The 22,474-nt window shown below is 47.0% G+C and overlaps 1 protein-coding gene across 3 annotated transcripts in view; it reads right to left on the reverse strand.

The window, feature by feature from the left end:
- shank2b (SH3 and multiple ankyrin repeat domains 2b) overlaps positions 1–22,474 on the reverse strand; it is a 252,715-nt gene that overhangs the window by 203,770 nt on the left and 26,471 nt on the right. For 2 of the 3 annotated variants that reach the window (XM_037247310.1, XM_037247309.1), the window contains exons 1-2: positions 6,898–7,032; positions 2,903–3,070 (exon numbers count right to left, since the gene is read on the reverse strand). In XM_037247310.1, the coding sequence (XP_037103205.1) occupies positions 2,903–3,070; positions 6,898–7,005 (276 nt within the window). In that variant the 5' untranslated portion in view covers positions 7,006–7,032. Of the gene's footprint in view, positions 1–2,902; positions 3,071–6,897; positions 7,050–16,620; positions 16,730–22,362; positions 22,435–22,474 lie in introns of those variants that run through there. The other variant, XM_037247312.1, reaches the window with a different exon arrangement.

Raw genomic sequence — 22,474 nt, forward strand, 5'->3', positions numbered from 1 at the left:
TCTCAACATATTACAACAAAAAAAGTTCAAGTGAGCCCTCATCATGCAATATATTCTGCATATAATTGAAACCTGAGGTCTTGCGGTGAGAATGTAAAGTTCTGGTTGCAAAGAACGGTGCAACAATGACCTTGCTATGGTTCATGTGATGTGACACCATCCTCCCCCACAGACTGGTGGACATACTGGAGGGCCTGGGACTTCCACATAATACTTGCAGGTGGATTAAGAGCTTCCTGACGGGTCGCAGCCAGAGGGTGAAAGTGGGCCGTCATACATCCACACCTCTCAGTCTTGGTACCGGCTCCCCACAGGGCTGCGTACTGAGCCCACTGCTTTACACGCTCTACACACATGCATGCACCCCCGCCCACCGCAGCAACACCATCGTGAAATTTGCGGATGACACAACCGTGGTGGGGCTCATCTCAAAGGGGGATGAGTCTGCCTACAGGGACGAAGTGGTCCAGCTATCGGAGTGGTGCGGAGAGAACAATCTGCTCCTAAACACGGCTAAAACCCAAGAACTGGTCATTGATTTTAGGAGGAAAAATAAAACGGACATTCCACCACTCATCATCGACGGGGTCTGTGTGAAGAGGGTGTCCTCCTTCCGCTACCCGGGAGTCCACATCGAGGAGGACTTCACCTGGGGCGTGAACACCTCTGAGCTGCTTAAAAAGGCCCAACAGAGACTCTACTTTTTAAGGGTGCTGAGGAGGCACAGCATTACACGGAGACTGCTGGTGTCCTTCTATCGCTGCTCCATAGAAAGCACTTTAACGTACTGTATATGTTTGGTACTCCAGCTGCACTGCTGCTCAGAGGAAAAAGCTCCAAGGGGTCATCAACACAGCACAGAAGATCATTGGCTGCCCTCTCCCCACACTGGAAGACCTACACAGAACCCGCTGTCTCAAAAAAACACAGAACATTCTGAAGGACACTTCCCACCCTGGCCACTCCCTTTTCGAACTGTTGCCATCAGGCAGACGCTACAGATTAATTAGGTCGAGGACTAGCAGATTCGCCAACAGTTTTTACCCTACAGCGGTAGTCACATTGAATGCAGCTAAACGTAAATGATTATGTCTGTGTATGTTCTTCTGTGGGTTTTTAGCTTGTTTTTTTTATCTTTTTATTCTATTTATTCTATATATTTTTTATCGCATGCGCGGATCGGTTGGCACTTTTTAAATTTCGTTGTGCATGTGACAATGACAATAAAGATCTATTCTATTCTATTCTATTCTACAGCTTTACTCATGCAATATATTTCAAGTGAGTCAATTGACTCAAAGTCACACCACAAGGAAAAATCGAAATGCTTCCACAGAGGTGGAGGAGCCAGCATTTCACTGTATACATTCACAGTACTTTCAAGAACATGTATAAGTACTTTTGATATTTAGTTTTGTTTTTGTTTGTATTTTTGTTTTGTTTACCCCATTCTCCATTTGTTGTTCGTGGAAAATGCTTAAGAATGTTTATCAGCATGATCAACACAGATCCTGTGTAGGTAGCATGGAGAAACAATGTAGGACAAAATAATAATAGCACAGTAGTATGAAGGTGTACAACACAGTCGGATCCAAAACAAGTTCAGGATTGGAGAATAGTGAGCAAAGACATTGGTGTAACTGGTATTTACTTCAGGTGTACCAAACCAGTCAATCACGGTCTGATCCAAAGTAGGCCCAGAAGGGTGTAGGCCGTAGGGGAAGAAAATATATTTAGTTTCAAAAAATGTTTTTGGGTGTGTGCATGTTATTTTTTGTATACAGTTTATGTTGGTGTATATTACAGCCCGCGCACCCTTTCAGTGTTGCGCCTACATTTTTTAATTTTTTTTTAAAGAAAACCATTGGTAACCTTACACAGAGTCAGGAGTAGCTTGCAGCTAGTCTTCAGCTCTGTTAAGATATTTGCAGCTTGTTTGTTTGTTTGTTTGTTTGTTTGTTTGTTTGTTTGTTTGTTTGTTTGATCTGAATGCAAGAGTGATATTGGCAAAGAAAGGCAATCTATAGAGTGGCATTTTAAATGCACCGCATGAACCACTATCAGGATGTTACTTCCAAAAGTAGCTTTGTGCATGCCAGGTCTTCCATTAAGGTAGGCAGTGATTTCCTTCTTTTCAAACCTGTCTTATGGTTTATTTTTATTGTATTCTATTAATTATTGAACTGTGAACTGAGATAACAAGAGCATTAAACAACGTTTTACCACAACCATCGGCCAACTGATTGACTAGCAATATTAAAAAAAAAATTCCTTTCATTGGAGTACCTTTTCTCCAGTAACAAATGAAGCAGCTACATTAAAGTACCTCATGATCAAACTCCATCATGAAAACACATGAAACTCCAGATGAAACATTTAACTTTGGTGTGAATGTAATATAATAACATACCTGCAGGAAATATGCTTTCTATTGTATAATCAGCCTGAAAGAGGATCATTATTTGCGTCTGATGTGTGACAGATTGAGAAAGGCAAAGGAATTGGAAGTGAACAGTACGTGAGATATGAGCAGTCTGATAAAACTGATGGTTCAACAGACGCGGACAAAAAGCACGCACAAACACACACACATACGCACCCCCACACGCACACATACACACACACACACACACACACACACACACACACACACACACACACACACACACACACACACACACACACACACACACACACACACACACACACACACACACAGCACAGAGGTGCTTAGAGTGTTGTCATAGCTGCAGGGCGACTTGCCCAACATGCCTTTTATCTTCTTTACTCGATAGCAGCTGCCACACTGTGTGGTCACCCAAAGCAAGCTTTACCAAATAACTAAGCAGCCCAAAGACCCTCTGTGAAAAGGAGTGCAGCTGGTGAAACTCATTGTGTGTACCTGGTGAATTTCATGCCAGCCATTTTCATCCTGGCAGCAAACAGAGGCGTGATGGTTCAAAAGAAGTTCACCGCAACCTGGGTCTCCCCCCACAACTGTGCTGTGGTACAGAGGAGTCAGACCACGACTGTCCTTGTAGTCTGGAGATGCCCCCAGCTCCAACAGTGTCTGCAAAATGGGAGCAGGTGATGGTGTGAATGGCAAGTCCAAAACAAAAAGGACAGAAAAAAGGATATCTGAATTATTGAGAAAGGTATGTCAACCATTCCAGTTTCTGAGTCACAACTCTGAATTACAAACTGACTGACATATCGCTGGTGTCCTTCTATCGCTGCTCCATAGAAAGCACTTTAACGTACTGTATATGTGTTTGGTACTCCAGCTGCACTGCTGCTCAGAGGAAAAAGCTCCAAGGGGTCATCAACACAGCACAGAAGATCATTGGCTGCCCTCTCCCCACACTGGAAGACCTACACAGAACCCGCTGTCTCAAAAAAACACAGAACATTCTGAAGGACACTTCCCACCCTGGCCACTCCCTTTTCGAACTGTTGCCGTCAGGCAGACGCTATAGATCAATTAGGTCAAGGACTAGCAGATTCGCCAACAGTTTTTACCCTACAGCGGTAGTCACATTGAATGCCGCTAAACGTAAATGACTGTGTCTGTGTATGTTCTTCTGTGGGTTCTTAGCTTGTATTTTTTTTAATCTTTTATTCTATTTATTCTATTTATTTTTTTATCTCATGCGCTGATCGGTTGGCACTTTTTAAATTTCGTTGTACATGTGTGACAATGACAATAAAGATCTATCTATCTATCGATCTAGTCAGTGTTTTTAAGTGCAAAAGATAGGGCAGTTGTACACCAGACTAAAATATATTCTCTTCATAAATATGATACTTATAAGCCTCACAAACTGAAATAAAGCAACAAATGTCATAGTAGTGTGGGGCCCATGGTGGTTTTTGGGACATTTGAATGGACATTCATACTCACCCGCCTTGTTATTTTTTTTACTTTGTGATGTTTCTGAACACGTTATATGCCGTTATATGCAAATAGTACTGTATGGTATCAGTGGCGAATATTTGGGGATTTCAATAAGGCACCTGGGACAACTACGGGGGTCCTCAGTACCCGGAAGTAGTTGACAGTGAGCGGGAGTTTCGCCGGGTCGTGACTGTGACTGCCGCTGTTGTGTGTGTTCCAGGTGAGTAAATCTGTTGAAAAGTTGATGATCAGAATTTGTAATACTGCTGGTAGTCTGAGCTAATTATTGATTGAGAATATGATAAATACGGTTACGGTTGTACAATGTATAATTTTGCGTATAACATGGACAGTGTGATGTTTATAACGTATTCTCAGTACACGGAAGTCGTTGACAGTGAGCGGGAGTTTCGCCGGGTCGTGACTGTAACTGCCGCTGTTGTGTGTGTTTCAGTAAATGTATTATTTTAACAACAAACCCCGCATGCGTGTGTCACGTTCCTGCGTCACCTGACTTCCAGCCAAGCCCTAATCAAGGAATTGCCAGCACCTGCTACAGCTCGTTAGGTCCCCTACTTAACCTCTGTGTATTCTGCCAGTGGTTGTCAGTTCGTCTACTTACCCTGCCCGTGACACCACTGCCTTTTTGTCCCCTGAACGATCTCTGTTGCCAACTGCTTCCGTAAACTGACCGACCACGCTTTGATCACCGCCTGCCTAGACAACCTGCCTGCCTACGACTACGCGCTGTGCTCTGCTGCTCAGCCACGCCAGCCAGACCGCAAGTCCAGCGTTCCCCTTTCCCCCTTTTTCAACAAAGGATCGTGCTGCATTTGGTCGCCCTGTCTCTGTTCCGTGACAGCGTGGAGTGATTCGCGTCCATGCGTGCGACAGTAACATACAGTGTAATAGTACTGTACTGTACATCAGAATGTAAGAATGTTATTTTGGTTATTAACAGCGTTTTGTTGTTAGCCTAATCATTGGCAGCCCCGTCCACTATAGAGTATGAACAATAATGATGGTAAATAGCAATGATGGCGCTACACCAGTGGTGGATACAGAAATTGCACAACTATGGAAATTGCAGGTCACTTTCATCTCGGACTTGGCTTCCTGGGAAAAAAAACACTGTATGACTACTCTGCACTTCTGGTTCATTCCTGCACACTGTGGAAATTCTTTGGGTGCACTGTCCCAAGTTTTTGATGTAATGTTACGCAAATACACCCAATTTACATATGCTTGGTGCGAACAAAATAGAACAAATATATTTTTTTTGTGCGTGAGCGTTCACATTATATTTTTTAATGCGACTCCAGTCTATCTGGTGTGTGAACATATGCGTCCCCAAAATGACCTGGATGCGCAGAAGAAGAGATGACAGAGGAGCGCGATTTGGGAGGAGGTAGAAATACAGGTAATTTGGAGAAATGAGGCAAGCACGACTGCCACCATCGTGAGGATAAACACTTCGAAAGATGACAACCATAAGATCAGAGACATCACTGAAGATGTCAAATTAATGCCGCTCGTAATAAACGAACAGTCTACATAGCTGAAATAATTCACCTGAACCTCAATTTGGGGCCCAGATTTTGGGAATCGCGTTAACCCCAAAAGCGTCCGCTGTCTGTGCCCATCTGTATTGGAAGGCCACACAGCTCCGTGTGCTGCATCTATGCTCCCGACCGAGCAGTATGAACATGAAAAAGTATATGACTTTGTCTAACTTAACAAAGTATATACTACATGTTGCTGTTTCTCCCACTTCAATACCTATCTGAAAGCGACCCAAATAATATTTGAAGAAATTACGAATCAAGCAGTTAAGCAGACTGTCATAAAAATTAAAATCAGATAGAGGTAGCATAGGCGCACTGGTTAGCACGTCCGCCTCACAGTTAGGAGGGCGCAGGTACGATTCCACGTCCGGCCCTCCCTGTGTAGAGTTTGCATGTTCTCCCCGTGCCCGCGTGGGTTTTCTCCGGACACTCCGGTTTCCTCCCACATCCCAAAAACCGATTGAGCACTCCAAATTGCCCCCATGTGTGAGTGCGAGTGTGGATGGTTGTTCGCCTCTGTGTGCCCTGCAATCGGCTGGCAACTGGTTCAGGGTGTCGCCCCACCTCCTGCCCAATGACTGCTGGGATAGGCTCCAGCACGCCCGCGACCCTCGTGGGGACAAGCGATGGATGGATGGATACAGGTAGCATACAGGCAAAAAATTATGATCAGGGCTCCATTTGCCTACATTATGAAACTAGTTGGTGTATTGACATTTTTGGTGGTTGCTGGCTTAAAATTATTACACTATTTTTTTTTTCTTTAAATGTTTCTGTAATCCACTGTCTCATTCATTCATTCACTCACTCACTCACTCACTCACTCACTCACTCACTCACTCACTCACTCACTCACTCACTCACTCACTCACTCACTCACTCATTCATCTTCCAAGCTGCTTTTTCCTCGTGAGGATTACCGGCATGCTGGAGCCCATCCCAGCTGCGGTAGGCGGGCTACACCCTGGACCAGTCGCCGGCCAATCACAGAGCACACATAGACAAACAACCATTCACAGTGTGAATTTCACACTCACACATACGGATAATCTTGAGTATTCAATCGACCTAAAATGTATGTTTTTGGAAAGTGGGAAGAAACCGGAGAACATGAAGAAAACTGACGCAGGAATGGGGAGAACATGCAACCTCCACACAGGAAGGCCAGAACCGCAATTGAACTCTGCACCTTTTAACTATGAAGCGGACGTGCTTACTAGTGCACCACCGTGCCAACCCAGTTCAATTATTTCAAACTTAAATTTGTTCTTACTGTACTGTGCCAAACGGTCTAAGCAGAAAACTAACAAAGCTAAAGCTTACAACCGTCTTTTCAATATGGCAGTCTCCACAACTTTTACACCTCTTGCCACCTGCAAGCAATTGATCACTTGCTGTTTCAGATCTTAATGAATCAGACCCAGTATGTTCTCTTACCGTGAGCGTAACCTGGTTCTTGGAACGTGCTGCTTTATGGAGGGCTGTCATGCCATCTTTGGCTCTGAAGTCCAAGTGAGCGCCTCCATTCTTAAGAACCTTGATCATCTCCACCACATTATCCAGATGTGCTGTCATGGTCAAGGGGCTCTCTAGAGGAGAAACAGGGAATAGGGTGTCATGGGTGTTTTAAATAGTAGACATGTTACTTGGGTAAATCAACATGGTGTCAGAATTCTGGTACACTTCAAGAGCAGCCAACTTGGCTTCTATGCAGAAAATGTTGCCCACTCTGCATCAAATGTAGGTTATCCCGTTAGGGCTCTCTTACCGTGAGCATAAGCTGATTCTTGGGAAGTGCTCCTTTATGCCTCCATAAATGTTTTGAGTTTTTCTATGCCCAGTTGTGAGGTTTACATCAGGGAATCTCAATCTAGTCCAGGGGTGGGCAAACCTTTTGACTTGCGGGCCGAATTGGGTTCTAAATTTTGACCGGGGGGCCGAACCAGGAACAGATGGATGTAGTGTTTGTGTGAAGTAATATAAATGACATGTAAAGGTCATTGCATAAAAGGTTTTTACTTTTAGTAGATACTAAAGCATGGATATTAAAAAAAGCTTTTTGAAAACAAATGCATTTATTAACAGCATTAAAAAAATATTTCACCAAAAAACTACTATCAGTGATTCTTATTAAATACGACACTGTTATGATGAATAACATTTTCCATCACTTCAGCGCCTGCAGGTCAGATTTATGAAATGTCAAAGTCAAAGTCAAAGTCTGCTTTATTGTCAACCTCTTCACATGCCAAGACACACAAAGAAATCGAAATTACGTTTCCACTATCCCACGGTGACAAGACATAGTACACGACATACAGACAAGCAAACAACACAAAATAAAAACAAGAAGGCACAAACAATGAATAATAAGAGTGATCAATAAATAATAAATAACCAAATAACACAATAAATAAATAAATAAGAGGAGCAAAACGGAGCAAGTGTGCATACAGCAGACAGTCAGAATATAGCGCAAAAGTACAGGACGCTACGCAGAAGGGGGGAGAGAGTTCAGGATCCTACCAGCCCGGAGTATGAAGCTGTTGGTGAGTCTGGTGGTGCGGGAGCGCAGGCTCCTGTGCCTCTTCCCAGAGGGCAGAAGATCGAACAAAGAGTGAGCGGGGTGACTCACATCACTCACAATCGTGGTCGCCTTGCGGGTGAGATGGGAGGTGTAAATGTCCTTCAAGGAGGGGAGTGAAGCACCAATAATCTTACCAGCCGTCTTCACTATGCGCTGGAGGGCCTTCATGTTGTAGTCAGTGCAGCTACCACCCCAAACAGGAGAGATCCTCACTGATGTGCACCCCCAGGAACCTGGTGCTGCTCACTCTCTCCACCACAGCACCGTCGATGGTCAGCGGCAGGTGTCGGGTGTGACCCTTCCGGAAGTCAACAACAATCTCCTTGGTCTTGTTGACGTTCAGCAGGAGGTTGTTGTCCTTGCACCACGTGGTCAGAAGGTCAACCTCCAACCTGTATTGAGTCTCGTCACCCTTGGTGATGAGACCCACCAGAGTCGTGTCGTAAGCAAATTTCACCATGCGGTTGGCGCTGTAGGTTGCAGCGCAGTCATGCGTCAGCAGGGTGAAGAGCAGCGGACTGAGCACGCAGCCTTGGGGGGCCCCCGTGCTCAGCGTGATACTGGCGGAGATCTTGTCGCCAACACGTACCACCTGAGGTCTCTGACTGAGGAAGTCTAGTAGCCAGTTGCAGAGGTAGGTACTGAGGCCCAGCTTGGCGAGTTTGCAGATGAGTCGTTGTGGCACAATGGTGTTGAAGGCAGAACTGAAGTCCACAAACAGCAATCTCAGTGGCGTGGCCAGGAATTTTTCCAGTAGGGGCGCGCGCCCACAGGAAAAAAAAATCGAACATCACCCACGCCGTTCGCTGATCGCTAAAACAACATCCGGGTCCGGGAGGCAAACGGTGAATGGATAACATCGCGCACATAGAATAGCGCAAGCACATTCGCGCAAGACCGAAAGAAAAAAACGGCATGAAAATGAAGAATCGAAAAAGCTCGATTTTTTTCAACCGGGGCGCAGGGAGTCCTAACCGGGGCGCCGCCCCGGCTCGCCCCGGCTTGGCTACGCCACTGAGCAATCTCACATACGAGTCCCTACTCTCCAGGTGGGTGAGGGCCGAGTGGAGGGCCGAGCAGATGGCATCCTCAGAGGACCGTTTGGCTCGGTACGCAAACTGGAAGGGGTCTATGGTGGGGGGTAGAATGGACCTGATGTGCTCCATGACAAGCCGCTCAAAGCACTTCATGATGATGGGCGTCAGTGCCACGGGGCGGTAGTCATTGAAGCAGGACGAGGCAGGTTTCTTCGGCACAGGTACGATGGTGGCAGCCTTGAAACACGAAGGGACGACGGCTCCCTCATTTTTACCAACACGTGGATTTTCCAACTCGGGGAGAGAACACTCTGGACTTGGTTTACACCAATATAAAGGATGCATTCAGAGCAGCCCCCCGCCCCCACCTCGGCTCTTCAGACCACCTATCTGTTATGCTAATCCCTGCATACAGGCCCCTGCTGATCAGAGCAAAACCCACAGTGAAGCAGGTGAGGGTGTGGTCTGAGGGGGCCATGGAGGCACTCCAGGACTGCTTTGAGTGCTCTGACTGGGACATGTTCAAGTCAGCAGCAACATATGACAATCAGATCGACATTGATGAGTACGCCATGACTGTGTCAGCCTACATCAACAAATGCTCCGAGGACGTCAGCACCACTAAGAACATCATCACCCGAGCCAACCAACGACCCTGGATGACTGAGGATGTACGTCATACGCTACGAGCACGGAACTCAGCCTTCAAGTCTGGCGACAAGGAGGCACTGAGGACAGCGAGAGCCAACTTGAACCGTGCCATCAGGCTAGCGAAGCCACAGTCGAAAAATTCAGGATTTTTTCCACGACGCCAATAACACCAGGAGTATGTGGCAAGGCATACGGGCGATCACGGACTACAACTTACCCTCCCCCCCGGTGGGTGAGGTTGATGCTGACTTCCTGAATGGTCTAAATAACTTCTTTGGGCGTTTTGAGGCACTAAACAGCACTCCTGCAGTTAAAACTGTTCCCCACCAGGAAGAGGAGGCCCTCTGCCTTGACTCAGCCGACGTGTGGAAGACTCTGAGAAGAGTCAACCCACGTAAGGCCCCAGGCCCCGACAACATACCTGGGCGGGTGTTCAAAGAATGTGCAGGCCAGCTGGCTGGTGTCATCACAGACATTTTTAACATCTCGCTGGACCAAGCCAAAGTGCCAGTGTGCTTCAAGGCTGCCTCCATCATTCCGGTGCCGAAGAAACCTCAAACCACCTCATGGAATGACTACAGACCGGTGGCACTGACTCCCATCATGATGAAGTGCTTCGAAAGGCTGCTCAAAGATCACATCGTCTCCAGACTCCCCCCAACATTCGATCCGTTCCAGTTTGCCTACCGGCAGAACCGCTCTACTGAGGATGCCATCTCCTCCGTTCTTCACCTGAGCCTGGCTCACCTGGAGGAGAGGAACACCCACGTGCGGTTGCTGTTCCTGGACTTCAGCTCAGCGTTTAACACCATCATTCCACAACATCTGGTGGAAAAACTGGAACACCTGGGCTTCAGCACCCCCCTTCGGAACTGGCTGCTAGACTTCCTCACCAACAGACCTCAGTCAGTCCGGGTCGGACAGAACACCTCAGATGTCATCACCCTCAGCACAGGCTCCCCTCAGGGCTGCGTCCTGAGCCCCCTGCTGTTCACCCTGATGACACACGACTGCGCCCCCAGGTTCACCACCAATCACATCGTGAAGTTTGCAGACGACACAACGGTGGTGGGCCTCATCAGGGACAACAACGACCTGGACTACAGAGAGGAGGTGGAGCAGTTGGTGGGCTGGTGCAGAGAAAACAGCCTGATCCTGAATGTGGAGAAGACGAAGGAGATCATCGTCGACTTCAGGAAGAACCAGCCTCACCACGCTCCACTGATCATCAACAGCTCAGCTGTGGAGGTGGTCAGCAGAACTAAATTCCTGGGAGTCCACATCACAGACGACCTCACCTGGACTGTGAACACCACAACACTGGTCAAGAGGGCACAGAAGCGCTTGTACTTCCTGCGGAGGATGAGGAGAGCCCACCTGCCCCCACCCATCATGAGGACGTTCTACCGAAGCACCATAGAGAGCATTCTGACAAGCTGTCTCTCGGTGTGGTGTGGAGGTTGCAGCGCCTCCGATTGGAAGAACCTGAGGAGAGTGGTGAGGACAGCAGAGAGGATCATCGGGGCTCCTCTTCCCTCCATTCAGGACTTGTCATCCCAGCGCTGCGTGTCCCGAGCCCGAAATATTATCAGTGACCCATCACACCCCCACCATGGACTGTTCTCCCTGCTGCCCTCTGGGAAGAGGTTTCGCAGCATCCGCTGCAGGTCCACCAGGTTCTGCAATAGTTTTTTCCCTGCTGTCGTCAGACAGTTGAACATTCAAACGTAGCATTCCTCTGCACACTTGTAAATACTGCTTTTGTCTCCTGCACTGTTTACATACTTTATCACTGCTGCACTTTGTACTTTATAATTATCTTATTTCATATTTTTATATAGAATGTCACTTTTTAACCAGCCGAAATACCTCTACATTGTTGAAAGCCGTATGCAACGAAATTTCGTTTTGTACACACCTAGTGTTGACAAAATGACAATAAAGTTCTGTCTAAGTCTAAGTCTCTAAGTCTTGCTGCAGGGAAATGTTGAAGATGTCCGTGAAGACACCCGTCAGCTCCCCAGCGCAGTCCTTCAGCGCTCGACCCGGGATGTTGTCAGGGCCCGCCGCCTTACGAGTGTTGATAGCGGCAAGCGCCCTCCTCACGCTATCAGCAGAGAGGCACAGGGGCTGCTCTTGTGGAGGAGGAGGGGCCTTCAGCGGGCAAGTGCTGTTCTGAGCGTCGAAGCGTTATATGTTTATCTAATGAGGCGAAATCACATCCAACGGCAAACATTCTGACCAAATACATCATCTTGAAGAATCTAAATAAAGTAATAAAGAAATCAATAGTATTGTTGGTTTCCCTTTTTTGCTAGTGCATCATAGTCTGGAGTAAAATTTGTTGTGGTAATTCTTAGGATAGAGCCGAGGTGTCGGTCCGTTAACCTAGATCTGTGATGGGCTTTGTTGACGTTCATGTGGCTGAACGTCTTCTGACACACGTAGGTCGAGCCAAATTGTCCAGTCTTTTTTAACATTCGGCACTCAGTGTCCACCTTTCTTTTCTTTGGGCCACTCATTTTAATGGAAGGATTCCAGGGGAAGGTTTGTGGATGGCATTAGCGTAAAACTGTATCTGAAAACTACACTCGAAATTTGGCACTGATAGATGAAATCACTACGTATTACTGAGTACGCACACGCACTTGTGAGTGTGCACCGAGCTTTCTGACACGGCTCCCGGGAGTAAATGCGCGGGCGGGTGCTTCCCCATCTACTGGGGAAACATAGTAATTGCAGGGAAAATGACCCATCTCGATTGGGGGGGGGTATTTTTTTGCCACTAGCTGTCAACTGAAAATTATGTCACAGTTACTCAGTGATCATGTAACAACCAATCACGGCTCAGCTTGTGAACGTTACATGACCAAATGCAGAAAGCAGATGACTGTTGATTCTAGTGTAATATTTGTAATATTACTAGAGTCCATCCATCCATCCATCTTCTTCCGCTTATCCGGGGTCGGGTCGCGGGGGCAGCAGCTTCAGGAGGGACTCCCAGACTTCCCTCTCCCCAGCCACTTCATCTAGCTCATCCCGGGGATCCCAAGGCGTTCCCAGGCCAGCCGAGAGACATAGTCTCTCCAGCGCGTCCTGGGTCGTCCCCGGGGTCTCCTACCGATGGGACATGCCCGGAACACCTCCCCAGGGAGGCGTCCAGGAGGCATCCTGATGAGATGCCCGAGCCACCTCATCTGGCTCCTCTCAACGTGGAGGAGTAGCGACTCTACTCCGAGTCTCTCCCGGATGACCGAACTTCTCACCCTATCTCTAAGGGAGAGCCCGGACATCCTGCGGAGAAAACTCATTTCGGCCGCTTGTATCCGGGATCTCGTTCTTTCGGTCACGACCCATAGCTCGTGACCATAGGTGAGGGTAGGAGCGTAAATCGACCGGTAAATTGAGAGCTTTGCCTTTTGGCTCAGCTCTCTCTTTACCACGACGGACCGGTACAGAGTCCGCATTACTGCCGACGCTGCACCGATCCGCCTGTCGATCTCGCGCTCCATCCTCCCCTCACTCATGAACAAGACCCCAAGATACTTAAACTCCTCCACTTGGGGCAGGATCTCATCCCCGATCCGGAGAGGGCATTCCACCCTTTTCAGATCGGGGACCATGGACTCGGATTTGGAGGTGCTGACCCTCATCCCGACCGCTTCACACTCGGCTGCGAACCGCTCCAGTGAGAGCTGGAGATCACGGCCTGAAGAAGCCAACAGCACAACGTCGGCTGCATAAAGCAGAGACGCGATGCTGAGGTCCCCAAACCGGACACCCTCAACGCCTCGGCTGCACCTAGAAATTCGGTCCATAAAAATTATGAACAGAATCGGTGACAAAGGGCAGCCTTGGCGGAGTCCAACCCTCACTGGGAACGAATCCGACTTACTGCCGGAAATGCGGACCAAACTCTGGCATCGGTGATACAGGGACCGAACCGCCCTTATCAGTTGGCTCGGTACCCCGTACTCCCGAAGCACCCCCCACAGAACCTCCCGAGGGACACGGTCGAACGCCTTCTCCAAGTCCACAAAACACATGTGGACTGGTTGGGCGAACTCCCATGCACCCTCGAGGATCCTGTTGAGGGTGAAGAGCTGGTCCACTGTTCCACGGCCAGGACGAAAGCCGCACTGTTCCTCCTGAATCCGAGGTTCGACCTCCCGACGGACCCTCCTCTCCAGCACCCCTGAATAGACCTTACCAGGGAGGCTGAGGAGTGTAATTCCCCTGTAATTGGAACACACCCTCCGGTCCCCCTTCTTAAAGAGGGGAACCACCACCCCAGTCTGCCAATCCAGAGGCACTGTCCCCGATGTCCACGCGATGCTGTAGAGACGTGTCAGCCATGACAGCCCCACAACATCCAGAGCCCTTAAGAAATCCGGGCGGATCTCATCCACCCCCGGGGCCTTGCCACCGAGGAGTTTTTTAACTACCTCAGTGACTTCAACCCCAGAGATTGGAGAGTCCGCCTCAGAGTCCCCAGGCCCTGCTTCCACAATGGAAGGCGTGTCGGTGGAATTGAGGAGGTCTTCGAAGTATTCTCCCCACCGACACACGACGTCCCGAGTCGAGGTCAGCAGCACGCCATCTCCACTGTAAACAGTGTTGACGTTGCACTGCTTCCCCCTCCTGAGACGCCGGATGGTGGACCAGAATTTCCTCGAAGCCGTCCGGAAGTCATTCTCCATGGCCTCGCCAAACTCCTCCCACGCCCGGGTTTTTGCCTCAGCAACCGCCGAAGCCGCGTTCCGCTTGGCCATCCGGTACCTGTCAGCTGCCTCCGGAGTCCCGCAGGCCAAAACGGCCCGATAGGACTCCTTCTTCAGCTTGACGGCATCCCTTACCACCGGTGTCCACCAGCGGGTTCGGGGATTGCCGCCACGACAGGCACCAATGACCTTACGGCCACAGCTCCGGTCGGCCGCCTCAACAATGGAGGCGCGGAACAAGGTCCACTCGGACTCAATGTCCCCCGCCTCCCCCGGGACGTGGGAAAAGCTCTGCCGGAGGTGGGAGTTGAAGCTCTTCCTGACAGGGGATTCCGCCAGACGTTCCCAGCAGACCCTCACAGAACGTTTGGGTCTGCCAGGTCGGACCGGCATCTTCCCCCACCATCGGAGCCAACACACCACCAGGTGGTGATCAGTTGACAGCTCCCCCCCTCTCTTCGCCCGAGTGTCCAAAACATGCGGCCGCAAATCTGATGACACGACTACAAAGTCGATCATCGAACTGCGGCCTAGGGTGTCCTGGTGCCAAGTGCACACATGGACACCCTTATGTTTGAACATGGTGTTCATTATAGAAAATCCGTGTCGAGCACAGAAGTCCAATAATAGAACCGCTCGGGTTCAGATCGGGGGGGCCGTTCCTCCCAATCACACCCTTCCAGGTCTCACTGTCATTGCCCACGTGAGCATTGAAGTCACCCAGTAGAACGATGGAGTCCCCAGAAGGAGCGCCCTCCAGCACTTCCTCCAGGGACTCCAAAAAGGGTGGGTACTCTGAGCTGCCGTTTGGTGCATAGACACAAACAACAGTCAGGACCCGTCCCCCCACCCGAAGGCGGAGGGAGGCTACCCTCTAGTTCACCGGGGTGAACCCCAATGTGCAGGCGCCCAGCCGGGGGGCAATAAGTATACCCACACCTGCTCGACGCCTCTCACCGTGGGCAACTCCAGAGTGGAAGAGAGTCCAGCCCCTCTCGAGAGGGCTTGTACCGGAACCCAAACTGTGCGTGGAGGCAAGTCCGACTATATCTAGTCGGAACTTTTCTGCCTCGCACACCAGCTCGGGCTCCTTTCCAGCCAGAGAGGTGACATTCCATGTCCCAAGAGCCAGCTTCTGCAGCCGGGGATCAGACCGCCAAGGTCCCTGCCTTTGGCCGCCGCCCAGCTTGCAATGCACCCGACCCCTTTGGCCCCTCCCACAGGTGGTGAGCCCATGGGAAGGGGGACTCACGTTTCCTTTTCGGGCTGAGCCCGGCCGGGCCCCATGGGCGAAGGCCCGGACACCAGACGCTCGCCTTCGAGCCCCGCCTCCAGGCCTGGCTCCAGAGGGGGGCCCCGGTGACCCGCGTCCGGGCGAGGGAAAACGTGATCCATTAATTTTTTTCATCATAAGGGGCTGATGAGCCGTGCTTTGTCTGGCCCCTCACCTAGGACCCGTTTGCCATGGGTGACCCTACCAGGGGCATGAAGCCCCAGACAACATGGCTCCTAGGATCATAGGGGCACGCAAACCCCTCCACCACGATAAGGTGACGACTCACGGAGGGGATATTACTAGAGTAATATTTGTAATTCTGCTCCTTGAATAGATCACTGCTAAAGGGGGGGGGGGGCAGTATTGCGACAACAGCTGAATTATTTTCGGCAGCATTTTGGCGCTACTTTCGTCACATCATTTGCCTGATTAGCAAATGTTTTGGCCAGCATGGCGAAGGTTTTAGAGAAAAAAGACGAGGATCGTGCCAGGGAAATAGACAAGTCGAACGGGATCAGGAACTGCTTCAGATGGGCATGGCTCGAGAGCAGCGTCATCTTACAACTCGGAACACAAAGACGCTCTTAAAGCAATGCGACAGTGAGCGCCCGGCGCACTGCGGTTGTGCGATCGGACTAAATTAAGCTCCCTGCGCAAGTTTGGACACCCTTGGTTCAAAGGTTGGAATGAGATGTTGGTAAAAGTGAGCAATAACTGCATATTTTTTGTTTTTTGTGTGCTTTTGTGTGTCACCTGTAAGTTCCACATTAGAAAATACCAATATTAAGTAATAATATGACAACAGCAAGACACCCATAAGAACATCAAACTGCTTGAATACTTTGGGTAATACTTGAAGATTCCTGTTCTAATTTGGTGTAGACTTACCACCAGTGTCACTGTCATGGTAGTTGGGATCGAGGCCTCTCTCTAACATCTTTGACACTTTGTCCACCTGATTGTGGAGTATAAGGTCCATGAACTTCTTCAGATTGGCCTGCATCGCCACAAAGGACAATAGACTATTAGAATCAACACAAATATGTGTTTCACTGAAAGCCTGACTTTGGTGCAGGCAGCATGTGTTCAGCGTCTCTCTGGTGAAGTGTGCATGGTTGTCTGTCTCTATATGTAAGTTCAGAGTGTACTTGTAATTCGTCTTTTGCGTATAGTCAGCTGGGATAGACTCCAGCTTTCCCTTGACCCAGCACATTGTGAATGGATGGGATAAACAGTATTGGAGCTGGATGAATTGACATATTTTGGTAAGTGTGAAAAAGCAAGTTAGGAGCCCAGAACTAATGGGAATAGAGGTTACATCACACATCAGAGCAGGGATTTAACAATAACAGAGGGATAAAAAAAGGACGTATTTAAAAAGGGAAACAAAAGAATTACTAAACGCAAGAAGCCAAGAATTTCGAGAGTGATGACAGAGTAGAATGGATGTTCGCTTTTTCCAGTTCTGTTCCCATTTGCTTTCATTCCAGGCCGTGTGATAAAAATAGATAAGAGAACAGCTCCCTCAAGGGCAGGAGAAAATGAGGAATGATATAGCAAAAGAATATCAAGACAATGAGTGGCAATCATTTCATGGACGGGGAGAGAAGATGGGTTGACTAAGACAAAAGGCAGAGAAGACTTCAGCATTTTTTTATCCAAAGATCAACATGAAATAATTTGTGCGGTAAGATCATTTAAATAATTCCCAGGCGGGAACACCTTAAACTCGTCGCCAGCCAATGGCAGGGCACAAATAGACAAACAAACATTTTGTCAGTTTGAGTTCAAGTGGTAAAGCTGAATGGATAATTGCAAAATGTCCTAAAAATTGCAATTGACCACAAATTGCAATATCTTTCACTGCGTTCAAATTTGGACATCGTTCCATGGGAAGTGCCAGTTAGTACCCACGAACTGCCAATATAGCACCTAGCAAGGCTAAATATAGCCCACTTTTTTTGTTTGGTTGTATAGTATATTTCTCAGACCCATGTACAGAGATATTTTTTCATCACAGTGCATGATGAGAAGGGAAGGAGAGAGCTTCATTTTGTTGACTGTATGGTAGGTTGCTGGGATATTTTCAAATGTGTGTTGAGAGCATGCACAGTCTTCATTTGTTTTGCTGTACAGCAATAAAAAAAAAAAGAGCATTCAAAGCATGCAGCCTTCTGCCAGAAATGAACAAAAAGTAATGTTTACGGAGGTTGCTTGATCGTTAGTGTGTGTGCTAAAAGTTTTACAAAATAAGAGCAAGAAAATTCAGACCTCCAACAAGGCCAATCTGTTAAGTTAAAGGAGGCATATCATTCTAAAGCAACATTTTGTTGAGATTTTAGCCATGATCAAATGCTAATTCCCCATTAAAAACACCCCAAGCGTGGCGTTTTCCTCCATTCACATATTTTGAAGCATTCCTGCTGATTTCTCCTTTCTAAGCACCAGCCCCGCCCGATCCAAGAAAACATCAGAGTCCTCATTGTATGACGTCGTAATGTGAGGAGCCACGGCTGACTATAAAAACGCACACCTATTTTTTAGAGCAGCTGTCCATGCAACTGAAGTTGAGATTTAGATGTGATTTTGGTGCGTCAAAAAAATTATCGACGAACCCCCTACAGTGTGCTCAAGTACTAGTCATTGCTGTTTGGTGCGTTGAATGAGTTTTTGACGCTGATTGGCTGTCGTCAATGTAACACTTCCAATTTCACTTCATCCTATCACGATGAAATGGGTGTAGCATTTTTTTGTTGCTTCAAACGAAATTGACTTTGTATGGAAACGTGTCGCATGAAACGCTCAGCTTTGACCTGCAGCATATTGTAGATAGCATCGGGTTTCAAGTCCCTTTGCGGTTCCTGCACAGTAGATGAAGTCATGCACCAATGAGCTATAATACGCCAGTAAACTAAGAGAAGAAGATTTTATAGAAGACGAAAAGAAGAAGACAAGGTAGACAAATGAGAACAGGACGAAGAAGAGGAAGATGGAGAAGACAAAGAAGAGGCGAAAGAAGACAAAGGAGAAGATATATTCCGTTTTTATTTTCAAACACTATATTTAGAGATAAATCTCTGAATTCACTTCACACTATCTTGAACAAGCTGATTTGGCCAAGCAAATGAAATGTGAGCACAGCAGTTCGGCTGCTTCTTAGATGTCACTGATGAGTCATTGCTTGTTTAATATCGGGAAATGTCAGGAGTTCATTGTCAAATTAATTAACTCAATGGTTTGTTTGATGTAGCTGAAATCCTCTCTCTGCAAAGAAAGTTTCTTCATTCATCACCTTTCCTTTAACAGTACTGGAGAATGGCTGTCTATCGGATCAAGGCAAGAAATATGTCAAATCTATCCACGCCTTGGTTTTCTTTAGCATAGATCAGTGTCATAGGGAATCTGGAGTCAATCCCATCTGATTTAGGGCAAGAGTAAGGGTGCACCCAGGTCTGATCATAGAGTACAGCTACTGTTCACTTTGCTAAATAAATAAATTAATAAAAATGTAGTATATTCAGTTCAAATCCAGTTAAAAATTGTTTCCACTCTGATGATTATTACCATTCTAAATACACACATTGTGATGTATATTATATCAAGAGTGCAAACTTGTTTTGCTATTTGCTTCACCTTCTTTTGCAGTTTTTCCTTTGTCCAGTTGTCGTCTTTCCTACTCTCATAAAAATGTATTTGTGTGTAGATTTACAGTAACTGTCAGACATTTTCTGGTATGCCAAAAACAGCCAGTGTCCATAAGCATTTTCAATTTGGCTGCACAACGCGATTGTTTTCACTGTGGGATGGATAGCTGTCTAAGGTGAGCCTAAAACAACTAGGCAGAGGAAACAGATTCTTCAAATGGTTGAACACACTTGACTTTTACTCTTGTGGGTGGAACAGCGATGCAGTGTTAACGTGCTCTGCTGCTGGAGCTGGCAAGGAAAAAGAGACTCCTCCTGAGCAATAGATGAAGCATGGGTTTTGATAATGCATCACACTGCCAACAAGAAATTAGCACCATACACTTAATGTATTTGGAGTTTCTGAGCATAAGCATACATCCCGTTTACTGACAATATAATAAGTGTAATACTAAATAGGTTAAATAGCATAATACTTGTGGTGTTTCTTTGTAAGGCAAGGCATTACAGTTTTATTTCTACAGCACATTTGACATTTTATACACAAGGCAAACCTTACTAGAATGTTGAAACGAATAAATTAAATTCAAATGTACTTTGACAACATTTAGAAACATTAAAAGAGGTTAAAAGCATTTTGAAGTATTGAAATAAAAGTGACTTTCTATAATGTCTAAAAGAAAAGAAAAGATTAACATTGTTTAGAGGACCTGAATCAAATGTATGGGAAATGTTTTAAGCCTGTTTTTTGAAGCACGTACACTCGGGGGTGATTTAACTTCTGTTGTTATATTATTGCATTTGTGTGCAGCATAACAGCTAAATGTAGCACCACCATGTTTACTTTGAACTCTGGGTTCTACACTATTATTTGACCCAAGTCTGCAGACCTCAGAGCTCTACAGTGTTTATATTATATCAGGACCCAAACAATTCTGTATTTTATAGATCATCTATCCATTTTCTACCGGTTATCCGCAGTTGGGTCAACTCCAAGTCCCTCCCGGATGACTGAGCTTCTCACCCTATCTCTATCTCTCACCCTATTTCTTTGAAGCCATCCAGAAGTCATTTTTCCATGGCCTCGCCGAATTCCTCCCATGCCCGAGTTTTTGCTTCAGCGACCACCAAAGCTGCATTCCACTTGGCCATCTGGTACCTGTCAGCTGCCTTTGGAGTTCCACAGGCCACAAAAGGCCCGATAGGACCCGATGGAGGCACGGAACATGGATCACTCACACACAATTGCCCACGTGAGCACTGAAGTTACCCAGCAGAATGAATCTCCAGAAGGAACACTTTCCAGCACTCCTTCCAAGGACTTTTATCTGAACTGAACTGCTGTTTGGCGCATATGCACAAACAACAGTCAGAACCCGTCCTCCCCACCCGAAGGCAGAGGGATGCTACCCTCTTGTCTACCGGGGTGAACTCCAATGTACAGTTGCTAAGTTGGGGAGCAATAAGTATGCCCACACCTGCTAGGCACCTCTCACCATGTGCAACTCCAGAGTGGAAGAGTCCAACCCTTCTGGAGAGGACTGGTACCAGAGCCAAAACTGGTCCAACTATGTCTAGTCGGAACCTTTCTGCCTCTCACACCAGCTCAAGCTCCTTCCCTGCCAGAGATTCCACGTCCCTAGAGCTAGCTTTCTGTAGCCAGTGATCGGACCACCTTTGGCAGCTCTCTCTGCACCCGACCCCTCCGGCCCCTCCGACCTACAGGTGGCAAGCCTACAGGAAGGAGGAGTCACGTTAACTTTACGGTCCCGTGAGTGAGGGTCCAGCCTTCCAGCCCCAACTTCAGGCCTGGCCTCGGTGACCCACGTCCAGGCAAGGGAAAACAGTCCATTCTTGTCTCTCATCATGAGGGATTTTGTGAGTCATGCTTCATCTGGTCCCTCACCTAGGGACTTGTTTGACATGGGTGACTCTACCAGGGGTATAAACCCCAAGACAACTACGATCATTGGGGCACATAAACCCCTCCACCACGATTAGGTGACAGCTCATTAAGTTTAACTTTTGCATTATTTTTTTTTAGCTTCTGTTCCATTTATTTTCTGTGGCAGAGTGTGTGGACCTTCTACCGAAAGGGATTTGTGTTATTCTGCGCTTTTTCAATTTTAGAGTTCTGCTTGCTTATACTCTCCCTTGTCATTCTTTTTAATTGACTGAGACACTGCTTTAAGGCCCAGCCCATTTAAGCATTTCAAATGAGAGAAATTTCAGATATTATATTTTCAAATAATTTTAAAATGATGCAATTTATGTGGCTTTCTGATTGAAAAATGTCAAGGTTTGTTTGTAGTTTGAGGAAATTGGCCTGGTTACTGAATCAGTGGCCCTATGCATGCTGTAGAAGTGACCTGGTAAATCTAAAACAGTTCAGACTGATTTGTACAGTTTTACGCAACTGCTTTATACATGCATTAAACTTCAGGTTTGGAGCTATTCTAAAGTGATATCCAAGTATTCAAAATCATTGACAACCCCTATTTTATTTGTGTGAGTCGTGAGGGGAAAAAAAAACGTTCGTCCACATCGACAAACACATCAATATCATTTTGTTGTAGTTCAGAGTTAAATGATTCCTTTAGAGACATTAAAATAGCAACACACTGTCACCGTATGATCACTGAGGCTTGATGGGTTGTTTCCTGCTGATACGTAAAACACTCTGTCATCAGCAAACTACTGCTGTTCCATGTCTTTGCAAACACTTAGCAATAATTTTATGCATAAATAGAACCAACTTAGTCCCAAAAATGATCCTCACCCAACGTGCAGGTGGAAAACTGGTACAAAAACCCCAATCGTTCAGTAGTGGAATTCTTGATGAGAAAAATGGTTAAATCAGAAAATTTGTCATCTTCCTTTGTAGCAGTAAAATGCAACTGGATTAACCTGAATGCTAAATATTATCAGTAAACTCTTATTTACTTTTTTGATAGAGCTTTTTATTCTGTTGCATCAACATTCTTACCTTTGTATGAAGTTTGGCAATTTGTTTCTCATCCAAATTGGGCTGCCTGTAAACTCGGCTCTTGTAGCGAAACTGTAATGCCAAAGACAAACATTAAAACATAAAACAATGA

The sequence above is a fragment of the Syngnathus acus genome, chromosome 3 (assembly GCF_901709675.1).
Source record: "Syngnathus acus chromosome 3, fSynAcu1.2, whole genome shotgun sequence".
NCBI lineage: Eukaryota > Metazoa > Chordata > Actinopteri > Syngnathiformes > Syngnathidae > Syngnathus > Syngnathus acus.